This window comes from Podarcis gaigeae, assembly GCF_964106915.1.
Source record: "Podarcis gaigeae genome assembly, chromosome: 15".
NCBI lineage: Eukaryota > Metazoa > Chordata > Lepidosauria > Squamata > Lacertidae > Podarcis > Podarcis gaigeae.
In genome coordinates this window covers 7,118,648-7,134,908 of record NC_139692.1, presented here as the reverse complement: position 1 = coordinate 7,134,908, position 16,261 = coordinate 7,118,648, and the positions used below count along the sequence as shown (strand labels likewise).

The window sequence follows — 16,261 nt, the reverse complement described above, 5'->3', positions numbered from 1 at the left end:
CGCATAGCCTTCTGGGGGCCACACTGACAGTGCGAAAAGCCAGAGGCAAAAGTGGATGGAGCGACAGATGTGCATTGTACCTTTGTAGTGATAGGTTAATTCCTACACAGCCATCTCTAGTCTCCCCCCAGAGTCATTATCTGAGATCAAAGACATGCTCCAGTCAGGCAAAAACACTTGGGCTGCAAAGCAGGGCCTCTGCGGATTGTGGCCAATCATGGTTGTGTGGTGTAGGGGGAGTAATGAGGGCCAGACAAGAGAGGCTTGGAGGGCCATAGCTGGTCTCAGGGCGTGAGGTTCTCCATCCCCTCATCTAGACAGAAGACCTTCTGGGAACTTCTTCCGTTGCACTGAAGAAAGGAAGGATGTGAAATGAAATGAAGGAATAAATGCAAGTGCTTTTGACAGTGCAATGTAGCCAGCTAAGTTCTACTCAGAACAGACCCACTGAAATTAATGAGCCTACGTTAGCTTTGTTCATTAACTGCAATGGGTCTACTCTGAGCAGGGCTAGCACTGGAAAAACAACCCATTATTTACATCTTGTTTTTCCAGCTTTCAAAGACGCACGCAACATGGTATGAGAGGAATCATTAGAAATTAAGGACACACACCCTTTTGTGGGGGCATGTTTGCCTCAAACCAGAGCTGTCCGTTGAAGAGACGAGGACACAGTCCAGACACATATTGGTGGCCAAGCCTATCCTCCTATAAAACTGAAAGACGCTGACTGTCCCCACTGTTGAACCCTGGTTTTGAGACCTTTTGGAACTTTCTGCTTACAAGTGGGGCTGATATTTCAGACTCCAGGAAGAAGATACATTTCAAGATATTCTAAAAGAGTCTAAGAAGCAAGCTCAGTGCAGTGTTAAGAACGGAATGTGCTTTTGTTTCTTTCTTTATTAGTAATGCTATTCTTAATATCTTATTTGCAGACTTTAGTACGCTGAGTTGTCCTATAGGCCTATTTTTGACATTTTATATGGACACTGGATGTAAGGGAAGCTATTCTGTAATTTATGCCCAATCTGTAAATGGGCACAGATAGGGAGGAGGAGGGTAAGTGGGGGGGGGGAGAGAAGCAGGAAAGCTTGTGATAAAACTGCAGCTGTTCACTTTTTTTTAAAATGCCAGGATAAAAATCAAATCAAATAGCAATAAATAAGTTCTCAGTTCAGCAATGAGTGCCAAGATCCTTCTTTTGCTGAAGAAACCACTTAGACTGTGCACATGTGTAGCTTTTAAAACACACCAAGGACATTTTTTCACAGGCCACAAGTAAACCTACCTTTGCACAATAACCCAATCTAAAGTGAAACAAAATAAAAAATAAAAAAATTCCTTCCAGTTGCACCTTAGAGACCAACTAAGTTTGTTATTGGTATGAGCTTTTGTGTGCATGCACACTTCTTTTGTTTTTGTTTTTTAAAAAATATTTTATTAAGGGTTTTCTTGTTTTACAGAGGTAAGTGTAATGCCTCGTATTTTTCCCACCATGTAACATTTTTACAAATCCGTTTCATTTGTTGAGGCATTAGGGGGAGGAAAAAAAGAAAAAAAGAAAGGGGGTGGAGGGAGGGGAGATGGATGGGGGTGGGGTCGGGTAGCGGTGTTTCTATTATGCTTAATGTATGTAGAGTTTGGTGTCAGCGTGCTTGTGTTGTTCACTTGTGTTCCTTTGGTGGTGAGAGAGGTTGGGGTTGCCTAGGGTGTGATTGTTTGTTTGTGATTGGCTGTGGTGATCTTTGTTTTCGTGTGTGAGTGAGGTGGGTGGGTGTTTTGGATCAGGTTAGCCATATTGATTTGTATGCTGTTGGTGGATTATTGTCATTGTCCTGTTGGGCTGTGTATGTGATAAAGGGGAGCCATACCAGGGTGAAGGTGTCTTCGTCTGTTTGTCCCCGTGTCAGTTTCAGTTTATTAGTTAATTTTTCTAGTAGGGCTGTTTCCCATACTATTTGGTACCATTGGTCCATGCTTACTCCTGACAAGTCTCTCCAGTGTCTGGTTATGGTGTTTCTGGCTGCTGAAAGTAGGTGGGTTATGAACTCATAACTCACACTTCTTTTGTTTTGACTACAGCAGACCAACATGGCTACCTACCTATAACTAATCTAAGGCAACAGCTACTGTACACGCAGATGAGCACATTTTCACTAATTTCCACCTCTCAATTAGTGTTTCCACAGTCCTTTTTAAAAAAAATCATTTCCCCCAACCTTTCAAAAGAGAGGAGCTAGAATTTGGTGTGTTGGTATACTATATTGGTATACAGAGTTACTGTACTGCGTCCTATTTGAAGAGGACCGGTAAGTATTAGCAACCCAAGAAAGTTCTCTCTGTATAGTACTCAGCCAGGTAGCAAGTGCTCAAGAAGTACATTACTGGCACAAAATGAATTATACCCAGCCCAGCAGAATGCAGTTTAGATTGGCAAGTAGCGTGGGCCAGGGATGACTTGGGGATGATGTCATGTGTACAGCACTCCCAAAAAGCACTCGCATCCAGCACTAAATGCACATTGTCATGCTATGTGTATGTGCCCTTTGAGAGGGCTGACCAGGGCAAACACATTTGAAGCCCTGGGGGTGGGGGGAGATCCTGCAGAGGGTGGAGAAGGGGAAGGGTTGTAGCTCGGTGGTAGAACATCTGCTTTGCATCTGGAAGGACTCTGGTTCAATCCCCAGCATCTTAGGGATGGGAGAGATCCCTAGAGATGCGGCTGCCTGCTAGGGTAGACCATGGTGGGCTCAATGGACCAAGGGTCTCATTCACTATAAGGCAGCTTCCTATGTTCCTCAGGGTCCTCCTCCCACCAGTTCACCCCACCCCAACATGAGCTGGCCTCTCCTGCTGACATTTGTGTGAAATGTATAGTTTAGACCAAAGGAAGCTTTGCCCTCTGAGATATATTGGGGCTGAGTCACACTTCATTCTGAGATGTAGGAAGGGCCATGGCTCAATGGAAGAACATGTGCAAAAAGTCCTGGGACATCAGGAGGAGTGTCAGGAAGAGTGGAATAAATTTAATGATTATTTTAACTAAAATTTGTTAAGTTAAACTAACTGAAAATAGCTTACAGATACTTAATGGGCTTAGGATTTTATGTTAAGTGATGAATTAATATGTTTAATTCCATAAGGAGAAGATCTAAGGATGTTAATGTTTAAGTTAAATTTCATAAAAATTGGGATTTGGAAAACCATTAAAAGGGCATGCAATGAAATTCAGCCAAGGAGAAGCGAGGAAGTCACTTAACAAAGTTAATAACTGGAATTTTCAATAAGGCTATGATTTATGTTTGTTTGTCTTGTGTGTGTGTGTTTGTTTGTTTGTTTGTTTGTTTATAATATTGTGAAAACTAATAAAATTTTTGGAAGAAAAAAATAGTACTGGGACATAAGATTAAGAGCTCAGACTTACAGCAGCTCTCACTTTAAGAATCCAGCTCCAACTTTAAGAACAAAAAAACCAATCCACCCTGTTTGTGTCTTTAAAGTCCTGAGATAGTATTATGCCATCTAAATAATCCTACCAGTTAAATGTCTTAGAATCTTGATAGGGAAGTCCCAAGTCTGGTTAACTTATATGGCTAAACTGATGAAGAGGCATAGCTCACTGGTAGAGAAGCTGCTTTGCATGTAGAAGGTCCAACACCTGACACCTACTGATAGGGCTGTAAAAGACCCATGTGGAAATCTGGAGAACTGCTTCCAGCCAGGGTGGACAATCCTGAGCTAGATGATGGATCAATGATCTGGCTCAGCATAAGGCAGCTTCTCCCATTTCTTAATCATTGGGAAAATAATTATATGTCAGTACTAGGGCATGTGCTTTGCATGTAATAATAATAATAATAATAATAATAATAATAATAATAATAATAATAATTTATACCCCACCCTCCCCTGCCAGAGCTGGGCTCAGGGCGGCTAACACCAATAAAATCACAGTAAAAACATAATAGGGGGAAAAGAGGGGGGGACAAATTTAAAATATAGGTTAAAATGCAATTTAAAATGCAGCCTCATTTTAAAATAGCCGATAAATCAAGACCATAAGGGGAGGGAAACATAAGGGTCAGACCGAGTCCAAACCAAAGGCCAGGCAGAACAGCTTTGTCTTGCAGGCCCTGCAGAAAGATGTCCAGTCCTGCAGGGCCCTAGTCTCTTGTGACAGAGCATTCCACCACGTCGGGGCCAGTGCTGAAAAGACCCTGGCCCTAGCTGAGATCAATCTAATCACTTTGCGACTTGGGACCTCCAAAGTGTTGTTATTTGTGGACCTTAAGGTCCTCCTCGGGGCATACCAGGAGAGGTGGTCCCATAGGTACGAGGGTCCTAGGCTGCATGTAGAAGCTCCCAGGTTCAACCCCCAACATTTCCAGGTAGGTCTGGGAAAGAGCCCTGTCTGAAACCTGAAAGCGAGGCACTGCCAGACTGTGTAGATCCAGTGGTACCTCCGGTTGTGGACAGGATCCGTTCCAGAGCTCGGGTCGGATCCCAAGGTTTCCACAACTGGAGAGACCGCTTCTGCGCATGCATGCACGGCGGTAGAGCACTTCTGCGCATGCACACGCGGCAAAAACCCGGAAATATACTTCCGGGTTTGCCGCTTACGTATCCTGAAGTTTACGTAAGCTGAGGGATACGTAAGCGGAGGTACGAGTGTATTTAGAAAATACTGAGCTGGATGGGCAAATTGACTGATTCAATATAAGGCAGCTCCCAATGTTCCTAATCTCTGGAAAGTATCCCTAGTTATAAGTAGATCAGTCGCAGGCGATGGGAAAGGCTTTTCTGTGTCTGAATCCCCAGAAAGCTTACTGCCAGTCAGACTAGATAATATTGGACTAGATCAGAGGTAGACAAACTGGTATCCATGCAGATGCTCCCATGAGCCCCAGTCAACATGGCTAATGGTCAGGGATGATGGATGTTGTAGCTCAGTGACAACTGGTGAGCACCACGTTGGCTAGTCCTAGATTGGGTTAGATCAGGTGTGGTGAACCTGTAGCTCTACAGATGTTGCAAAACTACAACTCCAGTGACCCCTGGCTATTGGCCATGCTTGCTAGAGCTGATGGGGAGTTTTAGTCAAACAACATTTGGAGGGCCAAAAGTTAGTCACACTTGGATTGGATGGACAGATAAAGCCGCCTTCTATGAACCTGTGAATATGAGTCACATCGTGACTCTTCACAAATATACCATAGTTAGAATGCCCCTTTACACATGTCAATGTTCACCCTGAAACACATGATGGGATGAACCTGCTGGGTGAAGGATGAATGGCTAATGGTTGGGGGTGTATCCAGCAACTTCTGGGGGGAGGGCAATTTCCTAAAAACAGAAGACAAGCCCTAATAAATTAGTCCAGTTCGCAGAGTGGTTTCAAAGTCATTCCCTATTCCTTGGGAACTCTGGGAACAGAAGCTCTGCAGGAGGAACTGGAGTCTCCTAGCAACTCTCAGCACCCTTAACAAACTACAGCTCCCAGTATTTGGGGGGATCTATGGCTATTTGAGGGACGTGGGTGGCGCTGCGGGTTAAACCACAGAGCCTAGGGCTTGCCGATCAGAAGGTCGGCGGTTCGAATCCCCGCGACGGGGTGAGCTCCCATTGCTCAGTCCCAGCTCCTGCCAACCTAGCAATTTGAAAGCACATCAAAGTGCAAGTAGATAAATAGGTACCACTCCGGTGGGAAGGTAAACAACATTTCCGTGCACTGCTCTGGTTCGCCAGAAGCAGCTTAGTCGTGCTGGCCATATGACCCGGAAGCTGTACGCCGGCTCCCTCGGCCAATAAAGCGAGATGAGCGCCGCAACCCCGGAGTCGGCCACGACTGGACCTAATGGTCAGGGGTCCCTTTACCTTATGACTGTTTGAAGTGGTATAATTGCTTGGTCTTCCACACAATGTGTCCTCATTGCACATTAGCGAGATTGAAACAGGCCACAAATAAGAGGCATAGGCTCTCTTTAGCACAGGAATGAGGAGACTGTGCCCCGCCCCCAGGTATTGTTGGACTTCAGTACCCATCATCCCTGACCATTGGTTTATTGGCTAGGACTGATGGGAGCTGGAGTCCAACAGCATCTAGAGCAGGTATCCCCAAACTCAGCCCTCCAGATGTTTTGGGACTACAACTCCCATGATCCCTAGCTAACAGGACCAATTGTCAGGGATGATGGGAATTGTAGTCCCAAAACATCTGGAGGGCCGAGTTTTGGGGTGGCTGATCTAGAGGCTACTGTCTCCCCATGTCTGTTTTAGTGTCTTGGGTGACATGGGGCCAAAGGCATCTACAGTATACCACTTGCCACTTGCGTGTGCCAAGTAGAAGTTGTCTGGGGTAAGCAACCAAGATGCAAAGAGATTTGTTCTCACTGGAAGCTGAGATGGATGCTGGATTTTGCACATTCATCCTCTTAATTTGTCCCTGGCAGTGAAAGAAAAGGAACTGAGGGACAGCAAAGACTGGAAGCTGTCATAGACGATATCTGCTCTGTTTCCCCAAACACAGCAGGGGGTGAGGAACTACCTCATCTGTATTTAAAACACAGATGTGTGAACTTTTGCCTTCGAAAATGACAGCAGCTGCAAGATAAGTTGCATAGCAACTCAGTCTACAACAGCCAACCGCATCATGTTGAGGAAGACTTACATGGCTCCTGCTTGTATAGTATCCAAAGCCAAGCACAACACAATAAGAGACCTACTGGACCGTCACCAAAGACCCGTCTAGTTCAGGATCCTGTTCTCATGGTGGCCAACCAGATTCTGGTGGGAAGCCTGCAAGCAAGACCTGAGCACAGCAAAACTCTCCTCACTTGCGATTTCCAGAAACTGGTAAAGTTGACTCTGTGAGCTGGGAGATGAGTTTAAGCGCCGCAGTGAGATGGGACACACCCCTGCATTCATCATTTGCTTAATTAAGCTGACATGCTCAACCTCTTGTTGAGGGGCTCGTCCACACTTCCGCTTGACTCATGCTTAGAAAGTACAGGTCCAAGCAGTTTTCTGTTTGTCCCACATTTTCTAGGCATGGATCCAAGTGGTTCTGCCTTTGCCCTGCTGCTTTCCTGTTATGGTGATTTTATTAGTACACTATTATAACGCTCTGTGTTGTTTTTCTTATGCTCTGTAAAATACGTTCTTAATATTGTACACCGCCCTAGGGTATTTTGATATAGGGTGGTATATATATCTAAATGATGATGATGATGATAACACCCCTAAAAAACACACCACTCTTTAGTGCTAAATCAGAACAAATGGCAATCTGTGGAGAACCTGATTGCTGTTTGTTCTGAATCAGTGCTAAACCACAGGTTTTCCTGGGGGAAAGTTGTAGGGTAAACGGGTGGGTGGTTATACCCAAAGTGAAATGATATTACATTTGAAAGGTTATTGACATGCATTGGGAATACTGTAGGGGGTGCAACTTGGAGTAGAAAAAGAGGAATGGGAGAAGGATCGAGGGCACACAGTCATGCATAGACACATACCATATCTCTGCCAGTGACAGACTTTGGGCTTCCAAATTTCAGTGGCATCCTGTGCAGCACCAAAATTTGGCACCCCCCCTTGCCTTCCATTCTAACTCATTGTTGCAGCGCCCCCTGCAGCAACCTTTCTGTCTAGAGCTTAGTGTGGGTGAACCAGTCGTGCTCCCCTAAATCTGCCTGTCTCTGCTCCAGATTCTCCCCCTCCAACTTTCTGTACTTTATTTAACAAAAATGGTAGGTGCTCCTATACATACATTCTGTGCAACATATAGAGTATGTTTTTCCCCCTAAGGTTGTGTCATATTCCCTCCCCTCCAGCCAGATTTTCTTTGGGAGGCTGAATTTTACATGCACTGAACGTTTCCATTTTTCTAATATACAGGAACTTGCAGCACAACAGCCAGAGGATGGAAAGTACTAGAACAAGGGCCAGCAAACCTTTTCTGCAGGGGGCTGGTCCACTGTCCCTCAAACCTTGTGGGGGGCCGGACTATATTTTTTTTGGGGGGGGGGGAATGAACGAATTCCTATGCCCCAAAAATAACCCCGAGATGCATTTTAAATAAAAGGACAAATTCTACTCATGTAAAAACATGCTGATTCCCGGACCGCCCGCAGACCGGATTTAGAAGGCGATTGGGCCGGATCCAGCCCCCGTGCCTTAGTTTGCCTACCCATGTACTAGAAAGTTTCAGTAAGCAAAGCCAAGATCAAAACAAGGAGACCCCCCAACTACATAAACTCACAGCGCCTATCTACACAGTAGAGACTTAAAACGAAACATGATTGCCACCCCCCATCCAGCCACCAACCTGGGGCTGCATTTCAGGTCGCATTTGCATGTTGCAAATGTTGCAACCCATCAGAGAGGGAGGGAGATATCTTCACCCAGTGCATTCTACCTGTTGGTTGCAAACCCCTCCGACAATTCCTATTCAGGAGGCTGTCATCTGCACATGTCAACCAGCTATCTCAAATGTATACACCTCAGCTTAACTGCACCTGGTTTGAGGGAAAACACATCAAACACCAGTATTTCTCAAGGAAGTCCAGGATAGATGTGGATTGTGGCCAATGTCATGTGTACACAGCTTCAAACACCAGTGGTAAGCGCACACTGGAGCCAGAGTAATGATAATGAGCACACAGCTTGTGCCTTCCGCTGTGACACCAGATATGGTTCCTCCCCATCCCTCATTCCTACTCTTGCACTAGCTCCCTTTCACAGTCTTGGCTGCACTTATAACTCCCTGAATCCAGGGGCTATTTGCACTGTGCTCAGCACCTACCATGGCAATCACACTCTAGGTATTCACTTATATCAAGGGTGGAAGCTAATTGGGGGCAGGATCAGATGCCCCCAATCCAGCTTTTCACCTGCTCCTGTGTATTCCATTCCCCTAGACCACGCATATAGCAAATGCAGACAGGCTGGCAGCATCCCCATTGTTAGCTAGACAAATTTGGGACCCCCAACATTCATGGGCTGGGAGCATTTGGGTCCTGATCTTTCTGAACATAAATATTCAGAGGTCAGGAGGAAAATCCTGCAATTTCTGAATGTGGAGCAACTTCCTACCATTCCATTATCTCTGTGGAAAGAGAAACAAATGAAGGAGCCCTACACACACACACACCATCATGTTTGAAAACTGCAGGACCAAAAAGAAAAATTGGGGGAACTGACAATGAAAGAAAGCACTGCAGAGGGTCTGAGGAAGCTGCCTGATCCCAAATCAGGTCATGAGTCCATTTAGATCAGTATGGTCTACATGGACTGACAGTGGCTTTTGTGGGATTAAACCTAAAACCTTCTGCATGCAAAGCATGTTTTACCATAAAGTCACATCCCTTCCTTCAAGTGTGCAGCTCTTTGAAATGCTGCAGTAGAGAAATAGAACAGGAAGCTTCCTTATACCCACTCAGATCACTTGTCCCCAGAGCTCCAGTCTGTCTACTCTGACTGCTTTCCAGCAGAGCTTCCCCGTCACCTGACACCTGACTTCTTTAACCGGAAGAAATGCTAGATTAAATTTGATACCTTCTTCAAGGAAAGCATAAACTCTGAGGCAAGGGCGAGGAACCTTTGGCCCACCAGATTTCACTGCAACTCCCATCACCCCTGGCCATTGGTCCTGCTTGCTGGGGCTGGTGGGAGTTGTAGTCCAACAACATCTGGAGGTCCAAAGGTTCTCTACACCTGCTACACCTGTAAGTCTTAAGAGTCTAAGCTCTGAGTAATCAGTCCATGATGCAGCCTTCTGGGCAGTCTCAGTATGATGGGTGCAATCCAAAACACGCTAATTAAGGAGCAAGCCTCATTGAACATACCAGGACTTACTACCAAGTAAACATGCGATTCCTTTTCAGTCCCCTCCCACACCACCCTGTGGCACATTGTTGGAAAACAAGAGGAGTACAATATTTACCCCTCCCCCAATTGCTATAAACCAGTGGTGGCCAAATTTTGCCCTCCAGCTGTTTTGGGACTACAATTCCCATCATCCCTGACCACTGGTGCTGTTAGCTAGGGATGATGGGAGCTGTAGTCCCAAAACAGCTGGAGGGCCAAGTTTGGCCATCACTGCTATAGACCAAATGTTATGGACTACAACTCCCATCAGCACCTGCCAGCAGTTGTAGTCCAACAACGCCTGGCTGACACCAGGTGGAGGAACCTTACCCTACATCTTCAAGACACCCCTCCCCCCCATCCCACGGACACATTCCTGACACCTACTCTTCCAGCTGCGGGCACAAAGTGATCTGCGTGCCTTGAAGCTGGGCTTCCCGCAGGGGGCGCTGCGCGCAGCCGTGCCCATTGCTAGTGAGGTACAAGAGCTTCGTTTCGCCAGTCCGGCTGCTGGAGCGGCTGCTGGCGCTGCTGGAGCCCACGTCCTCGTCCTCCTCGTCGTCCTCTTCTCTGGCTCCCTTGGCGATGGGCTCGCCCTCCTTCTCGGACGGGGCCCGGGGGCTGAAGGCGCAGGGGCAGCGGCGCAGGTCCTTGGAGACCGCGTGGAGGCGGCGATCGGCGCTCCTGGGGCAGCACAGGAGCTTCTTGAAGGCGCACCTGAAGTCGGGGCTGCGGCAGTAGATGATGGGGTTGAAGGCCGAGTTGGCGTAGCCCAGCCAGTTGAAGAAGCGGAAGAGCTGGTCGGGGATGAGCGTCCTGGCGAAGACCTTGAGGATGTTGGCCACGAAGAAGGGCAGCCAGCAGAGGGTGAAGATGCCCATGATGAGGCCCAAGGTCTTGAGCGCCTTGTGCTCCTTGATGGCCAGGAGGAGCCGAGAGGGTCTCCTGCGACGGGAGCCCTTGGCGGCGTCTTGGAGGAACCTGCCCTTGTCCTTCTCGATGGCGTGCAGCTGCCGGGTGGCCACGGCGAAGACCCTCGCGTAGACGAAGAGCATGACCAGCAGCGGCACGTAGAAGGAGATGATGGACGAGAGGATGGCGTAGGGCATGTTGGTGACGAAGTCGCAGCACTGGGGGTCCTCGTAGCAGCGCAGCGCCTCCTCGTCCGCGCCGTCGCGCCACCAGTGGTTCATGATGGGCAGGAAGGAGATGAAGGCGGCCACGGCCCACACCAGGCACACCACGCCGCGCGCGCGGCCCTTGGTCACCAGCGCCTCGTACTGCAGCGGCGCCGTCACGGCCAGGTAGCGGTCCACGGCGATGGCGCACAGGGTCTCGATGCTGGCCGTCACGCACAGCACGTCCAGCGACGTCCACAGCTCGCAGCCCGTGGTGCCGAAGGGCCAGCGGCCGCTCAGCACCAGCGTGGCGCCCGGGGGCACCACCAGCAAGCCCATGATGAGGTCGGCACACGCCAGCGACGTGATGAAGACGTTGGTCATGGTCTGCAGGCGCGGCGTCTTGGCGATGGCCACCACCACCAGCAGGTTGCCCGCCACCGTCACCAGCACGGCCAGGCTGAGAGCGGCGCCCAACGCCCCCTGCCGGCCCAGGCTGCCCGCCGCCCCGGAGCAGTTGCTGCCGTTGCCCGACGGCGCCGCGCCCGCTGCCCCCAGCCACGTCCCGTTGGGCGGCCAAGGAGGAGCCATCGCGGCTAAGACGGCGACGGGAGTCAAGCTCGGGGCGCCTAGCTGGAGGCAGCCCCTCGACGGCTTTAGTTCGACGGGCCCGCGCTCCGCCACTGTCGCGCAGGGAGAGCGGGCTCCGCGCGCGTCGGACACTGCTGGCCCGCTGCTTCTGGCTCGGCAGCCCAGCCCATGCTCCTGGGGAGACGGAAGGCGCCTCGGCAGGGACGGCTCCCTCCCCTTCGGTGGGGATTGCGGAGAGGAGGAGTCCTTAAAGGCGCAGGGAGCCTGGAGGGAGAGACGGGACACGCCCCGGGCACAGCTCTCCTGCATCTCCGCCCGACCCCACCCCGAGCCTGCTGCGGGAAGGAGAGCGAGCGGCGCTGACGTCTAACAGGGTGGTGTTTCTTTTACAAAGCCGCCTCTCCCACTGCAGAGATCGACCCGCACCCCAGTACTTTTCAAATTTAAGTTGCACTGAAATAGCTGCAACGCGTTGCCCCACGTGCGAAGAAATTGCATTTCCCTCGCATTACTCTAGGGCTCTTCTCGGCATCGATAGTGCTTTACAAACCCTCTAGAATTCAGGAATGGGAGGGGAAGCAAATTTTTGGCTTTCTCGAAGTTGTTGGACTACACGCTCCCATCATCCCTGACCACTGGATGTGCTGGCTGGCGCTAATGGGAGTTCAACAGCCTCTGGAGGGCCGTAGATTTCCCATTTTGGCTGTTCCTTCTAAGACTCCCGGGTTGCAGACCGCTGGAAGGATGGCGCTGGGGCGGGTGGTTGTGTGTCGGCCAGCCATAGTCCTACACATCCTCCTACTTTAAAGCAAACGGATTGATCCCCCAGTTTCTCGTTCGCTCCCTCGGGATCTCCCCTTCCGGGGCTTAGGGGCAGAGCCACTTTTCACTGTCCGCTTTTCTCACCTCCGGCCTTCCCAGCACCACATCGCATTTTAGCGCAAACAAAGCAAAAGGCAGAGGGGTGGGGACTCCCCGTGGGAGAGAAACGGACGGACCCCCGGGTACCACCGACGGTCGGAGTGATGGCGAGGCTGGTGGGCGATGATGGGTAGCGGAGCGAACCAAGTGTGTCCCTAGAGGCCGAGCGTGGAACTGCGGCATTTCACGGATGTCTCGCGAACAGAAACAGAAAAGAGAACTGTGCGCATTCACCTCAGCCCAGTGGGAGAGTGAGATAACGGAGAGGCAGCAATGCCAGGCTACTGTCGGGGATGCTGCAATTCAAATCCTCGCTCAGTTTGCGATTTTGGGACTGTCTCTCTCCCAGTCAAACGCACCTCCCAGAGTTGTAATCTGTGCGCATCCATTACCAAAATGACGGTCTACCAGGCTGCGTGTTGAGCATGCTGCTTTATGGAAGTGAGCCGTGCACAACTTAACATCCACCTGTCAGGAAGATTTTGGGCATCACATGGCAGAGCAGAGTCTTCAGCAAAGATGTGCTCTCCCATGCCCACATTCTCAGCATGTACACACTCCTGTCTCAACAACCTCTGTGCTGGCCTGATCGGGTCCTCTGCATGGAAGATGCAAGGATCCCCCAGGCTGGGGAGCTGGCTTCAGACAATTATGGGAGTTGTAGTCCAACAACATCTGGGGGCCCAAGGTTGAAAAACTCTTGCATAGATACTCTGGGTGGCTGTGCCTGCCCACCTCTGCTCCCCTCTTCCAATTACAGTATTTTTCGCTCTATAAGACACTCCTGACCATAAGAAGCACCTATTTTTTGGTGGAGGAAAACAAGAAAAGGCAGCAAGAGCCGCAGACACACTCGCTCTTTAAAGATAGAGCGGCTCTTGCTGGCTTTTCTGGGAGGTGGGAGAAGGGACAGACGGGCTGCCCTCTGTCCTTTCTCCCACCTCCCTGAAAAGCCAGAGCAAGCTGCACAGCTATCGCTGAAACCAGCAGAACAAGAGGCACTGAGCAGCTCTCGCTCTTGCTCTTCTGGCATCAACAATAGCTGCGCAGCCTGCATTTGCTCCATAAGATGCACACACATTTCCCCTTACTTTTTAGGAGGAAAAAAGTGTGTCTTATGGAGCGAAAAATACAGTAACGTCCGTCTCCAGGGCCAACTCCATGAAATCTCAGGGTCTGGAATGCTCCTGACTTGACACTCTAGTCAGCACAGTACACATAATAAATTAATAATAACAATTTTTTAATTTGTACCCCACCCTTCCCAGCCAGAGCCGGGCTCAGAGTGCCTAACATCATGTAAATAATACGATATGCATAAAAATATGCACCAACAGAACCAATCTACCTCTCCTGCTGATGTCCTTGCACCACAATGATGTCCCTTGCTACAACACCCTTTACTTGCTGGGTAAGCAACAGCAACCCACCTGCTGACAAACTAGCAGAGCAGCTCTGCCCCACCTGGTGAGCTGCTTCTGCCACACAGATTCGCCTTCCTCTTTGATTTCCATCACGACAGGGTTAAGAGCGGGAGGCATCAAGAACAGATAGAAACAGTGGCCACAAATAATGTCCCAGCTCACTTTACAAGTTAATGAGTGCTCCTGGGCAATGAAAGAGTCCACCTAGCAATGGAATCCCATCCTGAGGGGGGAAGGGGGGGGGATGCCTGCCTCCTGAAATTGAATACAGTGTAAATAAGAAGACAAGAATAGAGGCATATGTTCATTTGGCAGGACTCACTCACTTTCTGGAGAAAGACACAAAATTCCAGTCTCTTTGGACACCATTATTACAGAACAAAGTCCCATCTACACCACACATTTAAAACACTTGTATACTACTTTAACAGTCATGGAGAATCCTGCAAACTACAGCTTTCACAGGGTGCTGGGTATTGTATGTCTGTGAGGTCGGCTCCCATAGCGAACTATAGTTCACAAGATTCTTTGGGTGAAGCTGTGACTGTTGAAGAGGTACAAGACTTATTATTATTTCTTGCGTTGATATCCCCCCTTTTTCTCCAAGGAGTTAAAGTTGGTGTACATGGTTTTCCCATTCCTCATTTACAATCCACAACAATCCACAACAATTGTGTGTTGTAAGTGATGTTGGGAGGCAGTGGGTGGCCCAAAGGAACTTCCTGGTTGAAGAGGGTTTTTTGAACCCTGGTCCTTTAGGTCCTGGTTTGACACTAACCACTGCACCACACTGGCTCTGAAATCCCAAAGTGTCAAAATCCTGGAGAACAGCTGAGCTCTGAGGAAGCTCTGTACAGTGGTATCTCGGGTTAAGTACTTAATTCGTTACGGAGGTCCGTACTTAACCTGAAACTGTTCTTAACCTGAAGCACCACTTTAGCTAATGGGGCCTCCTACTGCAGCTGCACCACCGGACCCCAATTTCTGTTCTTAACCTGAAGCACTATTTGTGGGTTAGCGGAGTGTGTAATCTGAAGCGTATGTAACCTGAAGCGTATGTAACCCGAGGTACCACTGTATTAATTTTTTCTTGATAGCGAAGGAGCAAAGTTTCCCCCTAAAGGGATACTTTAAATGTTACTTTTAAACAGACATTTCTCTGAACATAGGTGAGCAAATTTGTTTTCAAAGCAAGGACTTGCAAGTTTCTTACACTGGAGTAGATTCATTGCCTCTTCTTGGAGCTGGCGGGATTAGAACCCAGAGCTCTGTTCAAAACTGCCAGTGAATCTGCAGGTTAGAGGATGGGAACTTTTTCCAGCCTGAGGACTACATTCCCTTTGGAGCAACCTTCTGAGGGCTGTATGTCACTGTTGGGAAAGATCAGATGCAAAAATGGGCAGAGCAACAAATGCAAATTTTGCCCTTTTACAGTAGGCTCCTTTACACACACACACACACACACACACACACACACACACACACACACCCCTCTTTATCCTCCTTCCAGACAAGCAAAAGGCATTACAGGTTCAAGGAAACATTCCAGCCAGCCAAAAACACTCTGGAAATGTGCAAATCAGGGCTGAGGAGGGGTCTGGCTGGAGAGAATCCCAAGACAGAGAAAGTTGGAGGGCCACTTTCAGCTCCCAGCCACAAGGTTCCCCATTCCTGTCTTAAATATGCAGGGGGAAATAAAGCAGTCTCAGACAGGAGCCCAGGGTGAATCTCCTTGCACTAAATATGCACAGCCCCAACCTCAAGTGAGCCTTGCCAGGCACAAGCCTTAAAACCCTATTTTATCAATTTTAGGTTTGTAAAGGGTTGCCGAAAATGGCAACTCTGTGTTGAGTGAGCTACCGTGCCCAGATTCATTGGAGGAAAGAATGTGCCTTAAAGGTACAGTGCCTCTGCAGTCTCTGTGAATTATGCCAAGTTGTGTCACTGTCTAATGCAGATGCAGCTGTGTGGTGCAATCTTAGGCATGTCCATTCAGAAGCAGATCCCATTGTTTTCAATGCAGCTTACTAGGTAAATGTGTGTAAGGTTCAAGTCAAAGTCTCTTCCTAGATCAGCCATGGCCAAACTGTGCCCTCCAGATTTTTTGGGACTACAACTCCCATCATCCCTAGCTAACAGGGCCAGTGGTCAGGGATGATGGGAATTGTAGTCCCAAAACATCTGGAGGGGCGCGTTTGGCCATGCCTGTGGACCAGTCCTAGATGGACTTCAGTATTGCTGGACTGCAGGCTGGTATTGCCATGGATGTTAAACCTCAAGAAAGAGAAAGCCCGTTGTTCGAGAGAGGAAATGAATTACCAAAGAGGACACCTATTTTCGTAA

At 48.8% G+C, this 16,261-nt stretch overlaps 1 protein-coding gene across 5 annotated transcripts in view; it reads right to left on the bottom strand.

Annotated features, from left to right (window-relative positions):
• The window catches only part of LOC310832095 (beta-4C adrenergic receptor-like), a 685,807-nt gene extending 672,502 nt beyond the window's left edge, over positions 1 to 13,305 (bottom strand). For 2 of the 5 annotated variants that reach the window (XR_014558134.1, XM_083713610.1), the window contains exon 1: positions 10,252 to 13,305. Coding sequence is in view for 1 of the 5 variants with exons in the window: in XM_083713610.1 (XP_083569736.1) it covers positions 10,252 to 11,882 (1,631 nt within the window). In the remaining 4 variants the exon portion in view is untranslated. Of the gene's footprint in view, positions 1 to 5,882; positions 6,144 to 6,212; positions 7,286 to 7,332; positions 8,895 to 9,283 lie in introns of those variants that run through there. The other 3 variants (XR_014558133.1, XR_014558136.1, XR_014558135.1) reach the window with 3 other exon arrangements.
• Between the last annotated feature and the right edge of the window lie 2,956 nt (positions 13,306 to 16,261).